Source organism: Salmo trutta, chromosome 12 (assembly GCF_901001165.1).
Source record: "Salmo trutta chromosome 12, fSalTru1.1, whole genome shotgun sequence".
Taxonomy (NCBI): Eukaryota; Metazoa; Chordata; class Actinopteri; order Salmoniformes; family Salmonidae; genus Salmo; species Salmo trutta.
Genome location: NC_042968.1, coordinates 11,268,871 through 11,295,464, shown reverse-complemented (window position 1 = coordinate 11,295,464; position 26,594 = coordinate 11,268,871). Strand labels below are relative to the sequence as shown.

The 26,594-nt window shown below is 39.8% G+C and overlaps 2 protein-coding genes across 4 annotated transcripts in view; one reads left to right on the top strand and one right to left on the bottom strand.

Annotated features, from left to right (window-relative positions):
• itfg1 (integrin alpha FG-GAP repeat containing 1) overlaps positions 1 to 4,167 on the bottom strand; it is a 120,715-nt gene extending 116,548 nt beyond the window's left edge. Inside the window, exons 1-6 of the mRNA XM_029767087.1 lie at positions 3,802 to 4,167; positions 3,259 to 3,343; positions 2,908 to 3,047; positions 2,723 to 2,774; positions 2,482 to 2,559; positions 2,182 to 2,276 (exon numbers count right to left, since the gene is read on the bottom strand). Of these exons, the coding sequence (XP_029622947.1) occupies positions 2,182 to 2,276; positions 2,482 to 2,559; positions 2,723 to 2,774; positions 2,908 to 3,047; positions 3,259 to 3,343; positions 3,802 to 3,985 (634 nt within the window). The 5' untranslated portion in view covers positions 3,986 to 4,167. The remainder of the gene's footprint in view (positions 1 to 2,181; positions 2,277 to 2,481; positions 2,560 to 2,722; positions 2,775 to 2,907; positions 3,048 to 3,258; positions 3,344 to 3,801) is intronic.
• An 85-nt stretch (positions 4,168 to 4,252) lies between these two features.
• Positions 4,253 to 26,594, top strand: part of phkb (phosphorylase kinase, beta) — a 57,991-nt gene continuing 35,649 nt past the window's right edge. For 2 of the 3 annotated variants that reach the window (XM_029767085.1, XM_029767084.1), the window contains exons 1-8: positions 4,253 to 4,357; positions 7,885 to 7,971; positions 12,618 to 12,756; positions 16,489 to 16,588; positions 17,960 to 18,067; positions 18,167 to 18,247; positions 20,260 to 20,375; positions 23,840 to 23,903. In XM_029767085.1, coding sequence (XP_029622945.1) covers positions 4,294 to 4,357; positions 7,885 to 7,971; positions 12,618 to 12,756; positions 16,489 to 16,588; positions 17,960 to 18,067; positions 18,167 to 18,247; positions 20,260 to 20,375; positions 23,840 to 23,903 — 759 coding nt within the window. In that variant the 5' untranslated portion in view covers positions 4,253 to 4,293. Of the gene's footprint in view, positions 4,358 to 5,596; positions 5,701 to 7,884; positions 7,972 to 12,617; positions 12,757 to 16,488; positions 16,589 to 17,959; positions 18,068 to 18,166; positions 18,248 to 20,259; positions 20,376 to 23,839; positions 23,904 to 26,594 lie in introns of all 3 variants that reach the window. The other variant, XM_029767086.1, reaches the window with a different exon arrangement.

Below are 26,594 nucleotides of genomic sequence, written 5' to 3'. Positions count from 1 at the left end.
CACCGAACCGATACTATCATATGGCTTGTCGCTAGGCAACGTGGCTTTGCAACACTCCCCGCAGCATCCAATTAGGAATATTTTTTTTGGGTTCGAGAGAAGTTGATTGTTGGTGTAATGTAAGGGAAATAGATTTGCCTCATCAAGGTTACTGGAGTGGGACGTCATAAAGGGATTCACTCATTGCAGAACTGGACGATTTTAAAAAGGCATATTTAGATGTTTGGCCTGTTTTGAATCACTGTGTCACATTTTGCATGTTAGAAGCATTGATTCTTTAAAAAAAAATGTTTATACAGAATCATTTCTGGTTTTGTTGTGGAATATTCTAATCAAGTGAGAGAGACTTTGTCATTTCTTCTAACAATCATAAGTCGCCTCGAGTTCATCTTGTGGTTAGTGGTTAGAGCATTGGGCCAGTAACCGAAAGGTTGCTGGATCGAATACCCGAGCTGACAAGGTAAAATGTCGTTCTGCCCCTGAACAAGGCAGTTAACCCACTGTTCCCCGGTAGGCTGTCATTGTAAATAAGAATTTGTTCTTAACTGACTTGCCAAGTTAAATAAAGGTTCAATTAACGAAGAAAAAAAAAACACACAAAAAAACAACCTGGCTTAGTTTCCCAGATGCCAAGATGATTAGAAACAATGAGGGGTTTGTTCTACTCCTCTTGTCTATGGAATGCAGTCTTTAACTCAATTGTCAGCTCAAACTGTCTCTAGTGATTATATGCCTAGATTAGCTGCAGGGAGCTAGAGTGGAGACCATCCCTTTAAAAGAACACAGCATTAGTAGAATAGAAATGTCTTACTATTTGTTAAGTATTAATAGTTAACTATTAATATCAAACAAAATCAGGTAAATACATACTTTTTCTCTCACTATTTCCATAATATTGATTAGGTCTCCATATGTTTGCGAAGTGTTTGGCATTGGCCTACCTGTTTTTAAAGATCCATTGTAGGCCTACATGAAGCACTTATAACGTATGTTGTAAATTAACATGATATAATAACCACATAGATTTTATACAGATATTGCAATCATAAAAGGATGAAATTAGCCTATATCTCATAATGGTATTGTACCGACTCGCCCTTAATATGAGATTTGACTTCCTGGGAGAAAAAAAAAATCGAAAACGTCAGGACCTTAAGTCTAAGTGACAGGTTTGTCGGATGGAATTTTGTTGAAAAAGAGAAATCCAGTAAAACAAGAAGAAGCCGACTCATTTATTCAGTGGCGAGGAAAATGGGAATTCCTCTCTCTCTTAGTCAACATAAATTGCTTAACTACATTATATTTTAATCCAGTTGTTTGGCGCTTCAGGAACTCTCAGGAAAAAGTTTGTACCACACAATAGAAATAAAAAGTGATAATAGCCAAAACAGATCATCTACCCAGCTGTCTCAGGAAACTTGTGGAGTAGGCCTCCGGGCCGGGACGATACCAGTACCGCGATACTCATTAGTGTCGTGGCAAGGAAACAAAACATAAAGCGGATTTAACTTCTTTAGGAAAACAACCCTAATGTTGGAAACAAACATTATGTTGTCATCCAGAGTCATTTTTTATTTTCCAAGCTATAGCACACAATGTTTGGAGTGCTTCGAGTTTGGTCTGCTTCGTGTTTTCATTTTTGCGAAGGAAAAAAATATTGCGGTACCGGCCCTAGTATGCCTACATTCTCTCCAAGGGTTGAATACCACAAGGTAACTCACAAACTGATCCCAATACAGACGGGAAATCTTTACTACATCATATCAATTCAAAAAGATATGAAGAGAAGAGGATGGGCTGCCAAGAACAAACTCAACTTCCCTGCTTTTGTATACAGTATGTGAAACACTGATTTTGACCATTTATACAAGCATCTAGAGTGCCCAATTCCGCAGAATGAACTCACTACTCTTGACTCTAATGCTAAAGAGACTGATCACACAGCCATTACATTGCCATGCCACACTGTCCATATGTTCCATTGCAGAAAGTAGACAGACTCCAATCTTGCTGAAGAAATGGAAAAGATATTGCAAACCAGCACTACACACACCATGTAAAACAAAAATCTAATCTGGTATGGTTCCAAATTAGCTTCCATCCAGCCTGTCTGTAATGCCAGATTACTGAGTCTGGCAATACAAGGTTCCAATAACCCATTTAGGATATTTGTCTACTCACCGGCGGTGAAATCCTTGTTTAGGTCGATGAAAGCATTGGAATGAGGAATACGTATCTTGACAGGTGAACTAAGAGCTGGCTGCCACACTGCGTTCCTGTGAGGAAAGAAAACAACACAACAGGATTCATGTACTAAGCAGACATTCTGAAAAAACACAGAACCAACCAACAAAGGTACTGTTTTTACAATATTTTTGAAATTGCAATTGAGTTTTGTCAAGACATGGAGAATAATGTAAAATAAAACAATGTCTATGGGGACTGCAAAGCATTGAGTCACTTTTCTAATCTCCACCTTACCTTCCAGTAAGAAAGCAGACTTCAGTGGAGAAATCAGCGGAAACCCCAAAGATGTCTGGAATCATGTCCCCATTGAAGCTGCGTAAGAGAATTTCATTTATAAAACCGTCAAAACGCCCAACTCATGAGCAAGATCATAGGACAAAGTTTAGGAAAACAATATTGCTTACATGGAAACTCATCATAGAAAACAACTCCTACAGGTGATTTGTAAAATAAAAATTGTTCATGCATAACCTACTCCATTATCAGAGGTTGGTCCACAAATGTCTTATTAAGGTCAACTTGTTCATCTGCAAAACCAGATAAGAGATGTTAATCGGTTAGCTATTTAATAACAGAAGTAATTTTTCTGACTGTATTAGAGTACATAATTTTTTTGTATTCCATAAGCCTGAATCTAGGCTTAATAAAGCAACAATTTACCCAGGGTTTGGTTGTTTCCCCAGAATACAAAAACCCTTGTGTCTGAGGTGGCCTTGGTCTTGAGCTGAACTGTAAGAAGCACATCCATCTGAGAATCTCCATCGTAGTCTCCGGGAACAACACCAGTTATGATAAAATTGCTGAGAGAGGAAAGATATTTACAGAGTGCCAGCTGTTGACATAAACCAGTAAAGGATAGCATAGGGCTTTTCTCAGTGACAGCTAAAATCATCTTGTGTCAATCTACCCTAACCCACAGAGTTTGACTGGACAATGTGGAATTATTGATGCTTCAAGATGAGAAGTGACGTGTGCACTAGTACAATTGAGAGAATAAGATCAGAAACTTACACGGGCAAATCATTTTTAGTGATATGTACTTTTGGCTTGAAGTATGGGGCTTTCAGATCAGCCAAGAATATCACCAACTCAGATTCTGAAAGTTCAATGAAATAGGCAATAAAAAAACAATGCACACAATTCTCACTTTCATAGTCACCACAGCAGTCACAAAACCATATCAACAATGCAGTGACTAATTCACTGAAATACATTCCTTAGTGAGAGATCTAGACCCATTTTATGCTTTTGTTTCAATCTAGTTACTAGGCTAGTGTGTCTTGTAATGTAGGTAATGCATTGAACACCAAACAGCTTTTTAAAGCAGAAAAAATAGATTTCTACGTCATCACTGTTTTCATTGCTCTGCTAGATTAGCTAGCATTTATATGAGTTTTAGGAACACATGCACAGCAAATGTCAATAATTCAAATATCCTCATCTAGTATCTAGCTAAAGTTTCTATTTTATTCACTAGCGAAACGTATCCTATTGAAAAGGCAATGCAAAACACTGAACAGCATTCTAGCCAGCTAGCTAACGTTAGCTACTCACGTTCTCTGATGATGAAAATATCTGTCTGTTTATCCGAGTTGAAATCACCAAAAGCAGCCACAGTGCCATGATTTTCAGACCCGAACAAGTCAGTTGTTACATCTTGAAGAGCAGATGCTGAATACTTCCCTGCAAAATACACAGTAAATGTAAAAATATTGATAAACAATATCCACATCCCCATAGTTGTTCAATTCAAACAACACAAACTGGAATACTGCAGTGCGTGTTCGGTTTACGGCAGATGGTGAATTGACAGCAAGCAATGCCTTAAGCCTAAACGAGTGGGGTTTGACACTTGTGACAATAATAATAATCTCCAGCCTTATTTAGTCGTATGTATAAAGTTAAAGAACATAATTGTCGCAAGAGGTAGAAAGACTATTGACATGTTCATAAAAGGGGCGGTGTGACGTCACTCCATCTGCGCTTCCTAGTTTACTGCAGTGTCGCAACGTACTGTCATTTGGTAAACACAGAGAACCAACCAAAATGTCAAGCTTGGGAGATGTCGGCAGGAAACTCCTGGAAATCAAAGCCAGACAAAAACGTTCAGGTTTGACATAGTGTGTTATTGTAACATGCCTTTTTGTTGTTTTTCTGCAAACCTTTGTGAATGTTCTGAGTGAAAAACAAACGAAACAGATGAACGTTATATCAGTTCCTTGTCTGCTAAAGCCGCTATAGCGGGCTTGCATGAGCATGAAAGGTCAAGCTTATACGTTTGCAGCTACTGAAGCTATTTTAAGAACTTCACATCGGGTGTTGCTTCTACCCTTGTCGTTTGTGTTAGGCTACATAAAACAGCAATGTTATCATACTGAACGAGAATAACGTTAAATGTACATGTAGGCCAAAGGAGGCTGGTGGGAGGAGCAGTAGGAGGATGGGCTCATAGTAATGGCTGGAATGGAACAAATGAAACAGAGTCAACCGTGGTTTATATGTTTGACTCCATTTGAATACCATTCCAGCGAGCCAGGTCCTCCCACCAGCCTCCTCTGATGTAGACTATGTTACTCGTTTATCAGGCTAGATGCCATTACACTAGCCAACATGGCAACCTGTTCACATAGACAGTGCAGGGGTAGGAAACTAGATTCAGCCTCAACCCGTTTTTTTTGTTTGTGTGAATCATCTGGAGTCCGAAAGAGATTATATTGGAAAATAACTATAATTTCATACCTTCATTATATTGAGACACGATCAAATATGGCAGGTAGCCTAGCAGTTAAGAGCGTTGGGAGTGGGGGGGGGGGGGGGGGGTGAGAGGTGAAATCACTCGTGGGCTTGGCCTATGTCCATGTTTTCAATCGGAAATCATAAAGCTCATATACTGATTGTGATTATGATCAATGGTTAATCAAGCCTGCTGTCAATTAAAGGTCTCATGCAATAGTTGGGTATTTAAGAAATACTTTATCATAATAATAGTTTTCATTTTTTTTAGTATCACTCATAAAAACATAATACTTTCACGAATGAATGCCTGAAAATATGTATACACATTTATGAACTTTTTGGGGATAGCACAACAGCAGACTGTATTTGAAAACAGACACATTCAGACATTAGGCTAATTCAAACCGTCATAACTCATCTTAACCATCAAATGCCAACATACAAATCATTTCCAAGTAGGCTAATCTTTTAATGATCATTGTAGGTTACATGGCATATTAATGTGTTGTCATTTGTCTGTTTTGTAGCCACCAAATATTAACTTGCTATGTGATTTATGATTGATTTTTTTTTTCTTAATCCGCTCTACTAACCCTCCTGTGAATTGCTGTAGATTTGTAATTTAGCTCAGAGACGATTGCCCTTTACCTCACCTTTTGAAAATGGCCAGTTCGGAATGTGAGATTTCCAAAGCTCCTCGGAAACTTAAAAGATATGGTAAGTAGTGAATTGAGCTTATGTAACTATTCTCCACGTCATTGCTGTAATTGAGAATGTGTTCTCAATCAACTTACCTGGCAATATAAGTCAATTAATTTTTTTAAAAGAGGTAGCAAAGCATACCCAAAGCCTTTCAAATTAGGTTGAACAAAATTTTGATTAAATCCAGTGTAATTCCTGTATGTCATTATATGAGAAAATTGGCAAGATGACACCACTCCAAATGATACATTTCAATGAATAATCTTGCCCGCCAGAGTTTTGTATTACTATACCACCCTAGTATCATATGTCAGTTTCAGTGGAGGCTGCTGAGGGGAGGATGGCCAGCAGCGTACCACCACCCTGCATCCCACTGCTGGCTTGCTTCTGAAGCTAAGCAGGGTTGGTCCTGGTCAGTCCCTGGATGGGAGAACAGGTTGCTGCTGGAAGTGGTGTTGGAGGGCCAGTAGGAGGCACCCTTTCCTCTGGTCAATTTTTTTTTCTCCCAATGCCCCAGGGCAATAATTGCCCTGTGTAGGATGCCGTCTTTCAGGATGTTAAAAGGGTGTCCTGACTCTCTGTGGTCACTAAAAGATCCAATGCCACTTATTGTAAGAGTAGGGGTGTTAACCCCGGTGTCCTGGCTAAATTCCCAATCTGGCTCTCATGCAACCATGGTCACCTAATCATCCCCAGTTTACAATTGGCTCATTCATCCCCCCTCCTCTCCCCTGTAACTATTCCCCAGGTCGTTGCTGTAAATGAGAATGTGTTCTCAGTCAACTTACCTGGTAAAATAAAATAAGAAATAAATAAAATAATGGCTAAAACGGACCAATGGAATGGCATCAAACACATGGCAACTTTTCCGCATCAAGATTTACCACACGCCTGTCCTCCCCAATTAAGGTACCACCAACCTCCTGTGTTCAGTTTTCTTCAGGTGAATGGTATGATATGCTGAAAATGCTGTGATACACTGTTATTAATGTTGTCTACATGGTTTGGTCAGGATGCTATACCAATATACCCGTCGTGGATATAGGCTGCTACATTCTATTCATGATGGTAGATTTTGTGAGGTAAAATAGGGTATACACTACTGGATCTAAAAATTATCCAAGTTGTTATAATTCACTTTTTTGCTGCACCTATGATTCAGTCTCTCCCTAGGGTTTCCACCAAATATAGTACAACCATTATACTGTTTAATGGAAATAGAAAATTATACTAACCAGTATACAATACTAAACCTAGTATTAACAAATATTGAACTCTCTCAGTGAAGTTAATCACACAATATTTCCAAGCAACTACATACTTCGATCCGTGTTTCTATTCAGTAGAAATTAAATAAAACCTTTCATTTGCATATTCGCCTCACACTGCCTTTGCAGAGTTATCTTGAAAAGCGATGGCTTTGTCCCTACCACTTAAAAGCTGATGGAAATTATGGTAATTTGACTGGAAATGTGGATTTTTTTTCAGTACCTGAGGTATTGACCCAAGATTGATCCCATTAAAATGTAAATCACCCCAAAGTAAAAATTTGTATGAAATAGTGGTCCAACAGATGGGGTTCCCCTGAAATTCACTTTGCTTTGAAGAAAGCTTGAAATGGTGGCAAGTTCCATTATTTTTTAAATTTGTGCTCAGCGTAGGAAATCACACTTCATGCTGGAGATTTATTTTGATATTTGCAGTGACTAAATGTGAGTTGGAAATGGGGCCTTGTCGTGATTGCATGCGTTAATGCATTGTGGTTTTTTTGTGTGACCTGGACCGTTCAATGTATTCTGACGGAAATCACAAATAATGACTGATAATGAATTATTTTGACAATGTGTTTATGATGATGTTCTTCAGTCCCGTGTGTAGCTAAAGTCTTCATTAACAGCATTATCTAAAGCCATTCTGTAAAATATGTTTAGCATTTAGGACTAAATACATTTGCTTCTGAAGATTTGAGATAGAATTGCTGCTAACTACAAACCTTTTGTAGCATCGGTCTTACAGCCTACTACTCCCCAAGTGTTCATGGGGGTCTTTCTATGACATATAGTTACTGTAGTGTGTGTCTCCAGAGAGTGTGGGGAAAGTACCACAGAGGCGCCCGAGACATGAACAAATGACCTCCAATTGAGCTCTGGCTCAGCAATTAATGTTCTGTAAATAATTGTGTTTTGTATCTCTCCTCAGGCTCCATCTATGAACCTCTCAAGCTCTCCTTTCTCCACCGGGAGGATGAGCCACTATGGGAGAGACTTGATCGTTACTACAATGCAGGTAAGCACTGTGATTATGTTTTAAAGTACTTACTATTTCAAATCCTTGTTTTGAAGATCTCCTCAAAGGTGAGGTCCTTTCAAGTTTATTTTTCTATTTGTAGTTGGTGTAGCTTTAAAGTAATTGTGTTTGAAATATGGATTGAAGTTTTTATGTTACTTTTAGGTTTGTTAAAATAGAGCCCTAACACAATGATAAATCTAAATTGTAGGCAGTATTGCTTTTGGTTCAGGGGTGTGTCAGAAATATTTTCTCTATTTTCACTATCGCAATTATTAAGGCCTAAAAAGATAACTAATAATTCTAATTAAAATTAGAAACAAAACAAAGAAACAACTTGTTTTAAATAGTCCATGTCACACTTACAGGCAACATAAGTTCTCTCTGTGGGCATATAATATTAAAACAATGCAGAATATGGAGGGTTTCACGCACATCTATAAATCCTAAACGGGACCCGCACGGCTAAAATAATGTGGGCCTGCCTACAATGCATAGATAAAAAGTGAATGTCAGCTCACTGTTTTACTCCTCTCAGACTTGATATTTGAATAAAGCTTTGGTGATTTAAGATTTATTTCCAAGTGGTCTCAGGAGCCAAGTCCTTTATCGACAGTCGTGACTACTTCACAATTGCATTGGGCACACAAAAAAAAGCCTTAATTGAGAGGAAGGGAGGCTATGCTTGGTTTTTAATCAAATAATACTAAATGTAATAACATATTTGTTTTTTATGTTTCTAAATACGAAGTATACAGGCATCAAAAGCACATTAGGCTTCTCTTGTTCCATGTGCAGTGTGCGTCACGGCTGGATAGGCTGAGTTTCCACTGTTAAGATTCATACCATAACCAACTTCATTACTGCTAAAACCAGCTTTTGATTGGTCTTAAATATCCCTATCAGCGCTGCCTGAAATTAGCACTTTGGATCATGTTTTTAAGGACACACCTCAAATATTTCCACCATGCCTATCTGAGCGAATGTCAAGCAAGCTGATATTTAAGACCGATAAATTGACGAGCCTGGCGTTGGGGCTGGAAAATACCAGTGCGCCAGTTTTTACGTGACGAAATTTCAAACTAACGTGCGTTTGACACTGGCGCTGCCTTATTAACACCGGACGAAAATAGAGCCCATAGACTCTAATCTGAGTCTTTCTGAGTCAGGGCACACAATTTTCACAGGTTACCGTACCATTGGCAGACATGTCACACCCCATTGGTCTGTTGTGATGATGACAGGGGGGCATGGATACAGCGTGCCAACTTATTTAATGGCTTTCTTCTTTAAAGGCAGAACTCCCTTTGCTCAGTGTGGAAACAGAGGAAGTGTATTGCGTTACATAGTCATTTTATGAAGGATATTGTGATATGTGCTTTGCTGTGACCTGGGGCTGTGGTCTAAATGCAATATCTATGTTCAAGACAAATTACTTTTCAAGGGCAATACAGCTTCTATTATATTTTATGTTGTGAGCCTATTTGAAGAAAGAAGAAACAAATGTTTGTTCTACTGAAGACGGGCAACAAAGATACTTCAATGAGTTATCAAAGATATTGCCCGTGTTTTTGGGGAGCGTAGTTTACCAATATGGTTTCATGTTTGAAAATCCAAAGGGTTGTATTATGTTTGTATCCCCTTCCCATAGGCTAGTATAAGACAAAAAGACAGCACATTTTGATGAAAAAAGTTTCCCAGAAGTGAGGGTTATTTCACAGGCTGTCTAGGTTGAAATGAGGATGCTACAGGAAAAGCAGCCAAGTGAAAGACACGAGGGGAGCAACTGGTCCCTCATCTGAAACCAGTCCTGCAGTGTGAAGTCATGGTGACAGACATCCCTAAAGAGAACAACCTATCAGTGTTTCTCACCACCTGAGCTCCCCGAGTGAAAATGAATCACTCTCATTACTTTTTTTTGCGTTCGTGTTATCACTGTAGCTTTCATATGTTCGGTGCATGTTTTGTAAACGGATGCAATTTTAGCTTTTGGAATAGTGTGACAGCACACTTTTTGTGACGTAGGCTATATTATAGTAATATTTTACACAGTGCTTTTCCCATGCCTTTTTCTGCTCAGTGAGATTGGTCGAAATTCTGAAGGCTTGAGATTGCCCTTGGTGAGTGATTTTGTTCTACTAGCAATGTATGAAAGAGTACTGTAACAGTAACATGCATCAAGCCCCCTGTTGCTCTCTCGGAAACGTTCTCCGTGAGACGACAATATGTTGAAATGTTCTTGCTTAATTTGGTGGTCGGTACGCGGCAATTTAAGCAGGGAGCAAAGCAGCAGTCATCGCCAATGCACAGGCCAGTGGATGAATACCTTTTTTTTCTTTTCTTTTTTTTACCTCACGAGTAAGGAAATGACGACTCAGATCTTTCTCTATTATCTACAACAACAAAAAAGTGCAGTTGTAAAGCCAGTGGCATTACATGCGCTTATGATTCAGTGTGGACTTATTCTCTATCATTTCTGAGCAAACGACATTAGGGACATCACTGTCCCTCACAGTTTGGCTTCTTTTTCTCCTGCCTCAGGTTTCTTATTTATGTGGTAATGTGGCCACACTCTAGTGCCTCTTTTTTTTTCTTCTCCCACTTGATTATAGTGGAGGCTCAGGGCTGCTATCTGACTGGCTCAGGGAGATTAAGAAATGGTAGAGCAAGCTTTATGTTTTGTTGTGGAGGTCTCTTACCTCTCATTTGTTCTCTCTCCTTTCTCTTCTTTTCTTTCTTAGAATGGCCCATTCTAAGAAATAGACGGTGTCTAAAGCGTTAGCTGTTGATTTAGTGGGACATTAGGTTGATGGATGATATGAGGCTGAGCAACTCCAACCACAGTTTATTTGCATCTAGAGTGCTGTTGTCTTTTTGGAGTTCGAGAATAATAACAGATTTTAACTGTGGTTTTGATTCAGAGGAGTCTTACTAAGGTGCCATTTTTCCTCTTTGATGTGCCTCAAATACATTATATTGCCTTTTCCAAATCTAAAACCGAGATTAAATGTGAGAAAAGTGAGTCAAAGTAGGTTATTTATGGACCCGGCTGCCGAGTTAGTTGGGCTTGGAGCATCAACAGTTTAATGGAAGAGTAAGAGGATCAGGTCCAAATAGGTGGTATTTATTAAACAGTGCAGGTGATGAGAAGACTGGAGCCAGAGGTTATTTACAATAGCCTACAAATGATAAATTATGAAAATGAGTTGAAAGTACAGAATAATACATTGGCCCATACTATAATAACTAGGCAAAAACACAGGGCAAAACAACCGTAATCTCACACATCTGAACTGGTCCGGGTTGAACATCCGGTTGAAGAACGTGCCTAAAATCTGTTCATCTACTGGTGAGCGCTCACTAAAAGCTCGTTCACAGCGTTGGTGAGGAGAAATAGGTTGGCGTTTCCAATTCTGGCATTTTGTTATTTATATTATCAAGCACATATTTGATTGGACTAGCAATATCATAGTATAACAAGGAAGTATTGTTGGAAACAAAATAATAAATTGTCCAGAGCATGTGGGGAGAAAAGGCTGGAAAATAACACAACAATTTTGCTGTTTTTCAATCGGCTTTCTTTTTACATTCACAAAAAGTCCAATACGATACTACTTTTTAACTCTGGTTAATAACATATGAATCCTAGTCAGAAGAGGCACTGTACTTGTTTTAATGTGTTTTTTCCCAAGCAGCCTCTGGGGGTCAAAGTAATTGTCACTGCCGAGTTACTGAAGCGTTTATTAATATTCTGCTTAATTCCCTCCACCTCTTTATCCCGGCTATGCTGACTTTGTCTCTTTGAATTGACCCGGACTCACTGTAACAAACGATCTGGCAGAATGGATGTCCCCTTCATTTGCTCTGGCATAATGTGGTGATGAAAAATGAAGTACCCTGTTCAGACAGATTATTCATCGGTGAGGGAGGACGGGGAGGGGTAGAATGGTGGTGTGGTGACAAATACATTCCTGTGATTCCAGGCCTTCTGTTTTAGTGTGACTTTATTTCAACAAAATAATATTTTGAGGATTTGCATGAAGATAAACATGTGCCACTCTGGAATGTACAGTATGTGACCTGAAGCCAAAGTTATTGTCACCTTCACATGTGCGCTAACACACCTTATTAGGACGTCTGGTTTTACAGCAATAACTACAGCTGCTTAACATACCTTTATTTTGCATTCCATTTCACCATTTTACGATTTTTTTTGTTAAAGGCCCAATGCATTTTTTTTTAATATCAAATCATTTCTGGGTAACAATCAAGTACCTTATGGAACAGTTGTCCACTACAATGGACAATAAAATGATTTATCAAGCAAGAATTTAGCTAGGACTGTCTGGGAGTGGTCTGAGTGGGGAGGAGAAAAATTTAAACTGGCAGAGAGGTTTGGAACTCTCTTTGTTATTGGTCTATTAACCACATGGTTATGTCACCAGGCAAGCCTAAACTCCCACCCATGCAAACAGGCTGATTAGAAGCTCCTGTGTAGATTGTATTTCTAACCAGCAACTATCAGGAAATAACACTGATCAATGTTAGTTTCATCAGCTGTTGTACAATATTATGCAAAACACAGGAAAAATATAATTTGGACTGTACTGAGCCTAATCACCTGTCTCTCCCTTGTTTCTCTCTAGTGAAGACCACCATTCTGAACTACCAAAGCCCTACCACTGGCCTCTTCCCTACCAAGACATGCTCCAGCTGCAAGGAGGCCAAGGTGCGGGACTCCCTGTACTGTGCAGCCAGTTCCTGGGCCCTGGCTTTAGCTTACAGGTGACACACACGCACACATCTACAGCCACCTTAGATCACTGTATATTAAAGTTGATCTTAGTAATGAATCCAGTACAACTTTAGTTAATGGGCTCCATCAGGGACCGATATTCTTAATCAAAGCAGACAGCTTTTGTAATGCCAAGGGGGTGCTGCGCATTGGCATGTACTGCTGCTGCTGGAGTGCCCACTTAACAGAGTGTCCAGACTACACCTAGTGCACAAAACATTAGGAACACCTGCTCTTTCCATGACATAGACTGCCCAGGTGAAAGCTATGATCCCTTATTGATATCACTTGTTAAATCCACTTCAATCAGTGTAGATGAATGGGAAGAGACAGGTTAAAGAAGGATTTTAAAACCTTGAGACAATTGAGACATGGTTTGTGTATGTGTGCCATTCAGAGGGCGAATGGACAAGACAAAAGATTTTAAGGGCCTTTGACTGGGGTATGGCAGTATGTGCCAGGCTCACTGGTTTGTGTCAAGAACTGCAACGCTGCTGGGTTTTTCACGCTCAACAATTTCTCGTGTGTATCAAGAATGATCCACCACCCAATGGGCATCCAGCCAACTTGACACAACTGTGGGAAGCATTGGAGTCAACATGGGCCAGCATCCCTGTAGAACACTTTCGGTATTTTGTAGAGTACATGCCCTGACAAATTGAGTCTGTTCTGAGGGAAAAAGGAGGGAGGAGGGGGGCTTCAACAGCACCATATTTCCTTCAAAATTTTCTCTAGTCTCCAGGCACAATGCTCTCCCCTTCAGACATTCTGTTGATTCTTCTGTATCTGATTATAAAACAGGTCACCTTTTTCTTTGTAGTAATGTGTCCTTCACTTCATACACTGAGGGCTCAAGTTCAAGGGGAGTTCTGAGATTCTCAAAATAGTCAGGGACTTTCTCCACTAGACCTTGTAACCAAGTGCTCTTTTGAAACCCACTGGTGTGCATTTTTTTCTCCCAGGGGACACGAGTAAAAATAGAATGTTCAAGTAGACCAGACGGGCCTACTCATCCGTCATGGTTTCTCCCCATTAGCATTCACAGGAATTGAATTAAGACGACTCCAATCTGACAGCACAGGCACAAACCATTATTTACCCTCCATGTGACTAGAGAGGGGACTGGAGTGTGATTGGAGTGGGCGCTCTAGATTGGAGTAAATGGGTGGATGGATGGGCAGATGCCCATGTCTGTGTGTCCAGTAAGTCTACTGCACTGGTGGAAATATATGTTTCAAAGTAAGTGAATGTCATTAATGAAAACATACACGAGGTCTACTTACAGTGCATTCGGAAAGTATTCGGACCCCTTCACTTTTTCCAACTTTTGTTACATTACAGCCTTAGTCAAAAATGTATTAAATCGTTTTTTCTCCCCTCATCAGTTTACAGTACACAAAATACCCCATAATGACAAAGCAAAAACAGTTTTTTAGAAGTTTTGCAAATTAATGAAAAGGACATGTAAATATGATATTTCAAAGTATTCAGACTCTTTACTCAGTACCTTGTTGAAGCGCCTTTGGCAGCGATTCCAGACTCGAGTCTTCTTGGTCATGATGCTACAAGCTTGGCACACCTGTATTTGGGGCGTTTCTCCCATTCCTCTCTGCGGATCCTCTCAAGCTCTGTCAGGTTGAATGGGGCGCGTCGCTGTACAGCTATTTTCAGGTCTCTCCAGAGATGTTCGATCGAGTTCAAGTCCGGGCTCTGGCTGGGCCACTCAAGGACATTCAGAGACCTGTCCCGAAGCCATTCCTGCGTTGTCTTGGCTGTGTGTTTAGGGTGCTGCCACCACCATGCTTCACCGTAGGGATGGTGGCAGGTTTCCTCCAGACGTGATGCTTGGCATTCAGGCCAAAGAGTTCAATCTTTTTTTCATCAGACCAGAGAATCTTGTTTCTCATGGTCTGAGAGTCTTTAGGTGCCTTTTGGCAAACTCCAAGCGGGCTGTCATGTGCCTGATTGGTGGAGTGCTGCATAGATGGTTGTCCTTCTGGAAGGTTCTCCCATCTCCACAGAGGAACTCTGGAGCTCTGTCAGAGTGACCATCGGGTTCTTGGTCACCTCTCTGACCAAGGCCCATCTCCCCCGATCGGTCAGTTTGGCCGAGTGGCCTGCTCTAGGAAAAGTCTTGGTGGTTCCAAACTTATTTTATTTAAGAATGGTGGAGGCCTTTGTGTTCTTGGGGACTTTCAATGCTGCAGAAATGTTTTGGTACCCTTTCCCAGATCTGTGCCTCAACACAATCCTGTCTTGGAGCTCTACGGACAATTCCTTCAAACTCACGGCTTGGTTTTTTCTCTGACATGCACTGTCAACTGTGGGAGACAGGTGTGTGCCTTTCCAAATCATGTCCAATCAATTGAATTTACCACAGGTGTACTCCAATCAAGTTGTAGAAACATCTCAAGGATGATCAATGGAAACAGGATGCACCTGAGCTCAATTTTGAGTCTCATAGCAAAGGGTCTGAATATCGAGAGCATCCTGACTGGTTGCATCACCGCCTGGTATGGCAACTGCATGGCCTCTGACCGCAAGGCACTACAGAGGGTAGTGCGTATGGCCAAGTGCATTACTGGAGCCAAGCTTCCTGCTATCCAGGACCTCTTTACCAGGTGGTGTCAGAGGAAGGCCCAAACAATTGCCAATGACTCCAGCCACCACAGTCATAGACTGTTCTCTCTGCCTACCGCACGGCAAGCGGTACCGGAGCCCCAAGTCTAGGTCAAAAGGCTTCTTAACAGCTTCTACCCCCAAGCCATAAGACTCCTGAACAGCTAATGAAATGGCTACCTGGTCTATTGGCATTGTCCCCCCCACCCCCATTTTTACGCTGCTGCTACTCTGTTTATTACCCATGCATATTCACTTTACCTCTGCCTACATGTACATATTAACTCAATTACCTTGACTAACCTGTGCCCCCGCACATTGACTCTGTACCGGTACCCCCTGTATATAGCCTCGCTACTGATATTTTATTGTTGCTTCTTAATTCTTTTTTATTTTATTTTTTACTTAAGTTTATTTTAGTAAATACTTTCTTTAACACTTTTTTTTCTTAACTGCATTGTTGGTTAAGGGCTTGTAAGTAAACATTTCACTATAAGGTCTACACCTGTTATATTTGCCGACTGTGACACAAATATGATTTGATTTGAATACTTACTGTAAATAAGGTATTTCTGTTTTTTATTTACCAAATTTGCAAAAATGTCTGAACCTGTTTTCGCTTTCTTATTGTGTTTAGATTGAGGAAAATTTTTTATTTAATCCATTTTAGATTAAGGTTGTAACGTAAAAATGTGGACGAAGGGAACGGGTCTGAATACTTTCTGAATGCAATGTAGATGCCATTGTTTATGTCAATAGTATACCGGAAGCATTTGGGTGATTTTTCAAGTATGATTTTGATGCGTATCAATTGGAATGTAGTATGTCCTAGCTTGTCTTATGCTTTTGGAGGACAAAGGAATAACAACTATCATTAATGTCCTAAAATGATTTAAAACCTGTCTGACTGTGTACAAAAATACAATAAGTTGTCTCCATTTAATATGTACCATTAATGTATGCACAGTCAGGATAACCAGACCCTAGTGATTTTGTGCGGTGAAGTAGGATCATTTAAGATGATTTAACATGCTCTTCTGCTCATTGGGCCGTTTTTCTCCATCTCATTGTGGCACATGGCGACGATCAACCCTGACGTGCAGACGCATCGATGATGACATGGGACGCACCCATGAGTTGGAGCACTCAGCCATCAAGTGCATGAGGGGTATCCTCTACTGTTACATGCGCCAGTCTGACAAGGTGAGTCCACAAATGAAACGTCAGACCACAGGAAACCCTGTAGTTCATTCTTAGTGATCTAAACAAATGCCATTATCCAGTAATGAATATAGATTTTTAGAAAACACAGAAACTGTCACTAATGGGGGGAGATAAAGATCTCTGTCCTTTTACTGATCTTCTCTGTTCTCATGCTTCAGTGGTTTACTATCTCACACTTTGACTGGTTTTATCTTCTATGAAGACGGAATAATATAGAGGTCTCCGAAATGTTTTAGCCTCAACAGAACACTTGTGTAAAGTATTTGAGCAGACCGTTCAGTCAAAATAGTAGCGTTTATATTGTTTAAAGACATCTATGAAAGCATAATTACAGCTTTAGTACAATAGAACACTAGTCTTGTTCTGGTCTGTAATTGCACATCTCTGTTGCCTTTTGAAATTGTTTTGTTTCATTTACTCATGACCTTGACGACCTAATTTATGGGAAAGCTTTTCTGTGTCTTAATTATAATGCACCGTTTCTTCAGTTAATTACACAGTGCAGCGCTCATTAACATCTGTCTCTGGCATTCACAGAGAACATGCCATTTTTAATGGACCCACAATAAAGAGGGACTAGGAAGCACATTTGATCAAATAAAAAGAAAACTACAGAGGTATTAAAGAGAGGGCATCAAAGTTTACCACAATGTACCAATGAAACTAAACACAGTCTTAACGAATTAGCCACACAACGCAAGCTTCTCAAATGTTTTCTGACAGATTTAACTCCGGAACCATTTCATGCTAAGATCACACACACTCACTGACACACAGTGACTTTTGACAAGATTCATAAACTGCACTATTGTGGAAATGCACTTTCAATACAAATGTTAGGCTATTTTGGAATGCAACAGATATTGGTTCGGTCAGTGCCAAATGTTGGCACAAAATAATGCACTGTGTGAAGCAAACTCAAACAGAGTGTATTACTCTATGTGAATCACGCAAATCTGACCTGGGATGGTTTGAGGAGGAGAAGTCATATGTGTACATCTTTGGCATGACTCAAGAATTGCTTAATGCACCACGATACAAATAAATGGTATGTCTGTTTGCAATATTTACAGATGCATTCATGCATACCAGTGGTTTGCTCATGTCTTCAGAGCCATTCATTTGAGGAAAATTCTAGTATGTGTCCTAGTGATGACGCAGTGGAATATCCATGAGCCATCCTAGTCCCGGTTTTCACCTCACGTACCTTTTTGTGAGGAGAGGATAAATAATGGAAAGATGCCCAGTCAGTAAGATATATATTTTATGGACTGACTCCTCTTTTATTTGCCCTTTCTCGCTCTCTTTCTCTTCCTTTCACTCTCTTTCTTCACCTTCATTCTATTTCAGGTGGAGGAATTCAAACAGGACCCCAGCCCTTCCAAGTGCCTGCACTCAATATTCAATGTAGACACAGGAGATGAGATTCTGTCCTACAATGACTACAATCACCTACAGGTAAACCCTCTCACAAACATTGTCAAGATAATGAATTAAGTCGGAACGGATTCCGCTCTTACGTTCTTCACCATTGTAAATACCGTCTCCCTCCGTCAGATTGATGCCTTGTCCCTGTTCCTGCTCTACCTGGTGGAGATGATCTGCTCCGGCCTCCAGATCATCTACAACACGGATGAGGTACGGCCCACTGGCCTAGTCACGTGACCCTCTCTCTCAGAAACAACACGTCTGTCTGCGGAGCATGACTCTTACGCAGCATGGCTTCTTCATAGTGATTAGATGGGGACCAATGAAGTATGATCAACCTAAGGGGAAACCCAGTGTCAACAGGGAGCAGAAGCGAACAAACGGACAACACTATAAACGACGCAAGCCAAGAAAGCTCCTGTGTGCCGGAGTGCCCTGAGACAGTTAATAGTAATAGTAGAGACAGCAGCTGAATAAGCAGTTGTTAAAGGTCCATGCATCTTTAGAAATGCAGCTATTTACATGTGATGATTTGATGACTATGTAACAGTTTTAAAATTCAATACACCTGCCTCTTGACTTGCACTAACTTATTCAGCACCCTTTTTCATTAGTGAGCAAGTTATTGAGTTGGAGGCCTAGTAAAACGGACAGCTAAAGTAATAGTAACTCATTCGTTATAGTGGTACTTTAAGGTGGCTGCAGCAGTAAGTGCTGTTAATTCTCTTGTCTCCTGTTTTTATAGCCCTTTGGGAGATTTGAAATTCATTAATTCCATCTCTTAATTCAGTTGTCTGCTCACTGGGAGATTTACTTTTAGGCACAGGGGTGAAATGATTGCCTTCAGAAAAAGCTTTTGTTTATCCAGACTTATCTTCAAAAATAGAGCTGTTCTAGAACATTATGCCCTGAAGCAATTACAGTGAGCATTCACTTTGTTTACAGAAAAGGAAAGTATCACATTCAATATATATATATATTTTTTTCTCCCAACGGCAAACAAATTGCGTGTGTAGCTTCAATGGGGCCAGTCCTATTTGCAAAGCAGACCTAATTTGCACATTTAAATAGTGCTTATTGAGCTGCGTAATACAAGTAAAGGGCATGAACATGGAATCAATGAGCATGCATCCTTTTATTAATCTACATCAGAACAAATTAACAGGAAATAGGACTCTTAATGTGTGTTGTTTCTGCACCGCATTTAAATGCATTTTTTTGTATTTTCATTAGTCCAATTTTTGCTCTTAGCAGTGGTTCAGTTTATTTTCCCCACTGGAAGTTCAATTCAATTGAATCTGCATTGCAGTATTAATACAGGTAGATGCTTTGGGTGTGTGCTTATGTGTGTGTTTTGTGTATGTGCCCATTCGTGACAGCAACGTTCATTATGATACTATCAAGATACCAGAAAGATCCTCCAATCGTTAAGACAAATGGAAAAATCATATGCTTCTTTATCTAAATATTGAAAGAGCGTGGGCGACAGAGAGAAACAAAATGGTGCAGTTTGAGGAGAGAGGGGTGAGAACAGGTGGGTCTGAGCAGGTGTGATGTCGTTGATGTTTGTGTGAGTCTGTATGTTGTTTTGTGTTGTACTTTTTTTTATATATAAAAAGGTCATAAAGATCCTTACATGAATCATTCTATTAAAGCCCGAAATAAAATAACCCGCAATGTCCTTATTTCAGTGGCTCTGTTTAGTTCCCTGTCTTCCCTCCTTGCCTGTCCCATTTTTGTACGCTTTAGGCCCTCTCTGTTTCCCTGTTGTCAGTCACATCTCCCCAGTACTTTCACATTTTTCCTTCATGGCCTCGAAGTCATAATTTAAAAATATTTTCGGGAAGTTCCCTTCTCTCCTGTTGTCTCATTCTGCGCATAGAGGAGAGACATTCCTCCTTGTTCCAGATTAAATTAAGGACATGGTTTTGACTACCCATGTGACTGGGTGATGTTTGTCTTTTAACATGAGGCACACAAATGTTAATTCCATCAGGGGCAAAATGTTAATGTGTTTTATTTGAATAAATAACTTACTGAAAATGTGCATGAAATGAGAGTTATTGGAGAATAGTTTATTCCATTTAAATGTGAGTACATTCTTCCCGAAGTTGCATAAGCTCTTCTTTTGACAATATGATAACACGGTATAGTATAATTCCAGGGAGAAAGCGTTCTATGTTGAGATTGAAAGATCTCGTTCGTATTTTCTACCTCCGCAGGTATCTTTCATCCAGAACCTGGTGTTCTGTGTAGAGAGGGCGTACAGAGTGCCTGACTTTGGAATGTGGGAGAGAGGGAGCAAGTACAACAATGGAAGCACTGAGCTGCACTCCAGGTCTGTCTTTTCCTCCTCTAGTGAATTGATTGATTTATTAAGATATGAATACATTGCTAGACAGTCTCCACACATGGAATGTGTTAATCTCTCCACGAAAACAAAGCGGAAATATTTTAGGCTAGTAAAGGTAATGTCAATGGCCTATTGTTTGAGCAGGAGAACTGCCTCTCCCTCTCTCAAGACCTCCATATTGATTCTGTTTCCTCTGTCCCTTATCTCTGGAAAACATTGGTTTCTCCTAAAGAATGTAGGAAAATTGGTTGCAACTTACCACCATTTCCTAGAGAAAAAAAATCTGGCTTTGCATTCTACATAGACAATAATTCGACACCATGGCCATTAGTCAAATTCAGAATGACTGATTTGTAGTTCAGTTTCCATAATACACATTAATATGCAGTAATGTAAACAGTGAGGCAATTGCGGGGGCAGAATAACAACTTTTTACGTACAAATACTTTCTGAGTTCATTATCTTAATGCAGAGTCATTCACCAAGTTTCGGGCGCGGTTACAATGGGGGGGGACCTGTTCCATTAACTCAGTGTACCAGACTGCCGATGGGTACGTAGGTCTGTGTGTGGCTGAGTGTCAGGGAAAGCTGTGATGAATGCCTTCATCAAGAGAATTGAATCATGACATTCAAGCTCGGCTGAAAGGAAAATGGCAGTCATTATAAAACAATGTTAATGTCATCAATCCTAGATGATATTGAGTTTGTGCAAAAATGGCTAAGCTGTAGTCCTATCGAGCTCTTGGTTACCCCTTGGCAATCTCTCACCAAGTTAAAACATAGAGCAACTTAATTCTAGATGTAACACTGTAGTAATATTTAGCTTTGTTCAACTGCGTTAGGTTTCTAATTTAAGTCCACTCTACAGTAGGTTTAATCCAGACTGCACTCATTGGGACGTGTTGACAGATGCTGTCAACATCAATCAGGATTTAATTACATCATAGAATAGTACGCTACTGTATGTATGTTTCTCCCTTTTGTAAAAAAATTGTATGACAAGATACTGTGTTGCGCTTGTTGTCTGCAACTTACTATTATCAAAGCAATGCCCACCCTGCTCCCTGAAACTACAGCACCGTGTGCACATTCAATGTTTTGAACCGTCGACCAAGGCGTCACACTCACTCAGAACTGTTGACAGCTCTTACGCATTATGTCCAGGCAAGTTCGGACAGAAAATCAATAGACTTTCAAAAAGGCCTCATGTTTCTTGATTGTGATCATTGCTGCTGATTTTGTCAGAGCGGGAGGTGAAGTTGGGTTTCGGGAAAGCTGGTTTCAACTATGTTCTTTTACTTTTCTGCATTTTTGTATCGGTTTGGGCTCTGTTTGGGATTGAACACCTTTTTATTTGTCGGCATATCTTGCAAATTTCCTTGCCACGTCATCTTCTTCCTTTTATTTAGAGCTATTAAGAGGGAAAGGAAATTCACTGCTAATTTCTCTGCATAGTGAAGTGCATAATGATTTCAGCCCCCTCTAAGCAACAATTATATCTACGAGTCATCTGTTTGCATTAGATTATTAAACCATTTAAATGTATACTTGTAGGCATTTACAGTATAAATGTGAGGCTCATTACAAGTCAAGAAGTGTTTGTTTTTGGTGTCATGTGCCTTTTACATAGAGGGTTCATAAAAAGTTTAACCAAACCCCCCTTTATAAAGTATCTCCAGTTGAAGTCGGAAGTTTTCACACACTTAGGTTGGAGTCATTAAAACTCATTTTTCAACCACTCCACACATTTCTTGTTAACATACTGTCGTTTTTGCAAGGTGGTTAGGACATCTACTTTGTGCATGACACAAGTAATTTTTCCAACAATTGTTTACAGACAGATTATTTACAGACATCATTATTATCACTTATGTGGGTCAGAAGTTTACATACACTAAGTTGACTGTGCCTTTAAAAAGCTTGGAAAATTCCAGAATTTTCAGAAGCTTTAGAAGCTTCTGATAGGCTAATTGACATAATTTGAGTCATTTGGAGGTGTACCTGTGGATGTATTTCAAGGCCTACCTTCAAACTCAGTGCCTCTTTGCTTGACATCATGGGAAAATCAAAAGAAATCAGCCAAGACCTCAGAAAAAGAATTGCAGACCTCCACAAGTCTGGTTCATCCTTGGGGGCAATTTCCAAATGCCTGAAGGTACCACGTTCATCTGTACAAACAATAGAACGCAAGTATAAACACCATGGGACCACGCAGCCGTCATGCCGCTCAGGAAGGAGACGCGTTCTGTCTCCTAGAGATAACGTACTTTGTGCGAAAAGTGCAAATCAATCCCAGAACAACAGCAAAGGACCTTGTGAAGATGCTGGAGGAAACCGGTACAAAGGTATCTATATGCACAGTAAAACGAGTCCTATATCGACATAACCTGAATGGCCGCTCAGCAAGGAAGAAGCCACTGCTCCAAAACTGCCATAAAAAAGCCAGACTACGGTTTGCAACTGCACATGGGGACAAAGATAGTACTTTTTGGAGAAATGTCCTCTCGTTTGATGAAACAAAAATGGCCATAATGGCTATAAAGACCATTGTTATGTTTGGAGGAAAAAGGGGGAGGCTTGCAAGCCCGAAGAACACCATCCCAACCGTGAAGCACAGGGGTGGCAGCATCATGTTGTGGGGGTGCTTTGCTGTAGGAGGGACTGGTGCACTTCACAGAGTAGATGGCATCATGAGGAGGAAAATTATGTGGATATATTGAAGCAACATCTCAAGACATTAGTCAGGAAGTTAAAGCTTGGTCGCAAATGGGTCTTCCAAATGGACATGACCCCAAGCATACTTCCAAAGTTGTGGCAAAATGGCTTAAGGACAACAAAGTCAAGGTATTGGAGTGGCCATCACAATGCCCCGAACTCAATCCTATAGAAAATTTGTGGGAAGAACTAAAGTGTGTGCGAGCAAGGAGGCCTAGAAACCTGACTCAGTCACACAGCTCTGTCAGTAGGAATGGGCCAAAATTCACCCAACTTATTGTGGGAAGCTTGTGGAAGGCTACCCAAAATGTTTGACCCAAGTTAAACAATTTAAAGGCAATGCTACCAAATACTAATTGAGTGTATGTAAACTTCTGACCCACTGGGAATGTGATGAAATAAATAAAAGCTTAAATAAATAATTCTCTCTACTATTATTCTGACATTTCACATTCTTAAAATAAAGTGGTGATCCTAACTGATCTAAGACAGGGGATTTTTACTAGGATTAAATATCAGGAATTGTGAAAAACGGAGTTTAAATGTATTTGGCTAAGGTATATGTAAACGTCCGACTTCAACTGAATATAAAGTAGCCTGTACATGTTAGCCTTGCATGTAACTTGGCGCTATGGAACAAAAAATGTATAGCCTATGGTATTTCAATTATAAATAACTTAGACAGTGCTTTCAGGTTTATATTGGGTTTCTAAAACATGTTCTTTCTTTTGCAGTTCTGTGGGGCTGGCTAAAGCTGCTCTCGAGGCTATCAATGGATTCAACCTGTTTGGGAATCAGGTATTTGATTTATTCTCCAACTTTCATCCACATTCTGTCAAGAGACCTAGCCATTGTCCTCACTTACTCTGAAGATAAGAGTTTAGGATTTTAATGACCGAACTGGGTATTCACCTCTGGTGTAACAGCGTCTGATGCATTAAGATTGCATTATAGATAGTGTGTAACTGATTTTATGCTTCAAATTGGGAGTCCCATTACATCACCATCCATCTTCAAGATCTTATAGATGATCATAGCACCACAGTTCTCACCGATTTGAATTCATCAGAATTTCTTTAATATATATTTAAATGTTATTATTTAACCTTTTATTTAACTAGGCAAGTCGGTTAAGAACAAATTCTTATTTACAATGACGGCCAAACCCGGACGATGCTGGGCCAATTGTGCGCCGCTCCATTGGACTCCCAATCACGGCCGGATGTGATGCAGCCTGAAGCCGGTGAAGTGATGCAAATGACCAGATATCATAATTTTCTGTGTGGAAAGTGAACCATACACTCAGGGGTTTTATTGAGTGGGCGTGTGTTGTACTCAGGGCTGACTAGCTAGATGTCTATGCACTAACAGCTTTGATAGATTACTGCTGTTCCCATTTCCTTGATTTCCTTGCTCCTTTCAGGATCAGCCATTTGTAGGATTAATTTGTTTTGCTGTCTAGAGTAAAGACAGGAATGTGAACATCCATTATATGTGCTAATGGTTTGGAAAACTGAAAAACTTCTACTTAGCATTCTTGTTTTTCTCAAAACAGATTTCTTTCTTTTCCATTTTGTTCGTTCATACACACAGCACGAAGCATTTCAAGCAAATAAAGCACAACTTCATTGTGTCCCATGTGAACCTACCATGAAAGAAGAATATCTTACCCATAGTGATATACAGTTCCTTCAGCAAGTGTTCACAACCCCTTGATCTTTTCCTAATTTTTGCTGTGTTCGAGCCTGAATTTAAAATGGATTAAATGGATCTTTTTTTTTGTCGCTGGCCTACACACAATACCCCATAATGTCAAAGTGGAATGATGTTTTTACATTTTGTACAAATTATTTCAAAATGAAAAGCTGTGAAATGTCTTGAGTCAGTAACTATTCAACCCATTTTGTTATGGCATGCCCAAATAGGTTCAGGAGAAAAAATGTAAGTTGCAAAATGCAAAAAATGTGTTTAACATGATTATTGAATGACTACTGTACCTCATCTCTGTACCCCACACAAACAATTAGGTCTCTCGAGCAGTGAATTTCAAACACCGATTCAACCATAAAGACCAGGGAGGCTTTCCAAGGCCTCACAAAGGGCACCTATTGGTAGATGAGTAAAAAAATAAATAAAAAGAAGACATTAAATATCCCTTTTGAGTATGATGACGTTATTAATTACACTTTGGATGGTGTATCAACATACCCAGTCACTACAAAGATGCAGGCGTCCTTTCTAACTCAGTTGCCAGAGAGGAAGAAACCGCTCAGGGATTTCAGAGTTTAATGGCTGTGATAGGAGAAAACTGAGGATGGATCAACAATAATGTAGTTAGTCCACAATACTAACCTAATAGACAGAGTGAAAAGAAGGAAGCCTGTACAGAATAAAAATATTCCAAAACATGCATCCTGTTTGCAACAAGGCACTAAAGTAATACCGCAACAAATGTGGCAAAGCAATTAACCTTTTGTCCTGAAAATAAAGTGTTTTGTTTGGGGAAAATCCAATACAACACATTACTATCATGTTATGGGTATGCTTGTAATCATTAAGGACTGGGGAGTTTTTCTGGATAAAATGTAAATCCTAGAGGAAAACCTGGTTCGGTCTGCTTTCCACAAGACACTGGCATATGAATTCACCTTTCAGCAGGACAATAACCTAAAACACAAGGCCAAATCTACACTGGAGTTCCTTACCAAGAAGACAGTGAATGTTCCTGAGTGGCCGAGTTAGTTTTGACTTAAATCTGCTTCAAAATCTATAGCAAGACCTGAAAAATGGTTGTCTAGCAATGATCAATAACCAATTTGAAAGAGCTTGAAGAATCATTGAAAAGAATAAAGGGCAAATGTTGTGGAAAGCTCTTAGAGATTTACCCAGAAAGACTCCCGCTGTGATCGCTGCCAAAGGAGATTCTAACATTTATTGACTCGGGGTTGAATAAGATATCAAGATATATTCATGTTTATTTTTCATAATTTGTTTTTTGTGTAGATTGTTGACAAAAGTGACAATTAAATCAATTTTAATCCGACTTAGTAACAAAACAAAATGTAGAAAAGGACAAGGGTTGTGAATACTTTCTGAAGGCACCTTATAATTGCTATAGTCTCCTTTGCTACTGTTATCAGTGATTTAATGAAGGGCTCGTCTCCTTAGCCGCCTCCTTCTTCATCTAATTAATCCACTGCCAATGATGTTAAATTGACTCATTGATGATCAGAGTTTTAGATTAAACTCTGTGCCCCACTGGGTTTGGTTCCTGTCATTAGGCAGTAGTATAGTAGTGGCTGGTGTGTCTGGAGCTGCTGTGTGGGGATGGAGTGGCCATGAGTCATCACATAGGTTGTTAATGATGGCCTGCTCTCAGTGCCCCTCTGACTTCCTCTAGATTTTCAACTGAGAATAAGCCATGATCAGTGACTTTCCCCAGCTGTGTTCCTTAGAGGCAACAGCCAATCAATGACTAGCCAGAGAACA